The sequence below is a fragment of the Entamoeba dispar genome, genomic scaffold (assembly GCF_000209125.1).
Source record: "Entamoeba dispar SAW760 scf_1105229462151 genomic scaffold, whole genome shotgun sequence".
Taxonomy (NCBI): domain Eukaryota; phylum Evosea; order Mastigamoebida; family Endamoebidae; genus Entamoeba; species Entamoeba dispar.
In genome coordinates, this window is record NW_001855049.1 from 1 (window position 1) to 1,255 (window position 1,255).

Here is a 1,255-nt window from a genome sequence, read left to right on the forward strand (position 1 = left end):
TGCATGGGAAATATTTGTGATGGGATGAAAAATAAAGATAGTACAATAAGTGAAAGAATAATAGGATGTTATTCAAATATATTAGATATTGCATCTGTGATCAGTATATGTATTGAATATTCAAGATATTCTACTATTTTCACAATGTATAGGTCATTAGGGAAAAAGACAATTGAAGCATTTCGCATTGTTTCACATAACATTCTCAAACATGGAATCACACCAACAAGTTTAATTGAAGAAAGCATGAAGAACAATATTGAAATGCTTATCACAAATGCAGAAAGATGTAATGCAGAAGGAGATGATAAAGAAATAATTAAGATAGTATTTAATAATACATATGGAATGACATTAATTGAAGCATTATTATTTGTAAAGACAAAACAATAGATGTGTTGAGAGATATTGGAGAGAAGAAAGAAGTTATTGAAGGATTAATAGAAACAATGAAAAGTCCAATCACAGAAGTTAAAGAAAGTGCAGCACGAGAAGTGATTAGAATGAAATATGGAGAACGAGGAATGAAAGAAGCTATATTTAATGTTTTAACATCAAAAGATTAGAATAAAGAAGATGAAGAAATGTGTAATGAAGGAATTAAAGAATGTGTTAAAGAAAGAAGTGGAAAATAGATAAAATAGTTAAAGCAGCATTCACAGTTAATAATAAGAAAATATTACGGAGATTAAATGAAAATGAAACAGCACGTGATGGGTTAATGACAATGGTTATTATCCAAAAAGGAGATGTATGGAATGAGATAGAAAGATGGATACGAAAAGGATTAGAACGAGAAAGTATTGAGAAAACAGTTAAAAAATTCACAAAACAAATGTATGAAATGGATATAAAGAAAACAATGAATATTGGAGTTAAATATTTTGCAAGTTGTGGATTATATTGTTTAGTTCAACCAAACACACCATATGAAATCATTTATGAGTATGGAAGAATAATGATGAATGAAGCAAATCCAATCATTCAAAGAAATATGAGATGTATTGTTATGAAAGTGATTGAGAGTTGTTATGAAATGAAGAAAGACACCACAGAAATACGACAAATCATCGATAGAAAAACATGTGATATGGATAAAGTTATTGAACTGGCATTGAAATATAAAGATGAAAGAACAATATTGATGATTAGAAGAAAGAAAGGAGAAATTAAAGAATGTTTTAGAAATCTTCAAAGCAGAAGTATCACATGTTTAAATGAAATAGACAAACAAAATCAAAATCAAAAGAAGAAG

At 28.0% G+C, this 1,255-nt stretch overlaps 2 protein-coding genes across 2 annotated transcripts; both read left to right on the forward strand.

Moving 5' to 3' along the window:
* Positions 1–3: 3 nt before the first annotated feature.
* On the forward strand, positions 4–393 carry EDI_269030 (uncharacterized protein; the record flags this gene model as incomplete). The annotated part of the gene is made up of 1 exon (XM_001739375.1): positions 4–393. The coding sequence occupies one exon, from the start codon at positions 4–6 to the stop codon at positions 391–393; it is 390 nt and encodes a 129-aa protein (XP_001739427.1).
* Positions 394–721: 328 nt separating this feature from the next.
* Positions 722–1,255, forward strand: EDI_269040 (uncharacterized protein; the record flags this gene model as incomplete). The annotated part of the gene is made up of 1 exon (XM_001739376.1): positions 722–1,255. A coding segment is annotated over one exon (534 nt), but the record flags the coding sequence as incomplete, so codon positions are not given.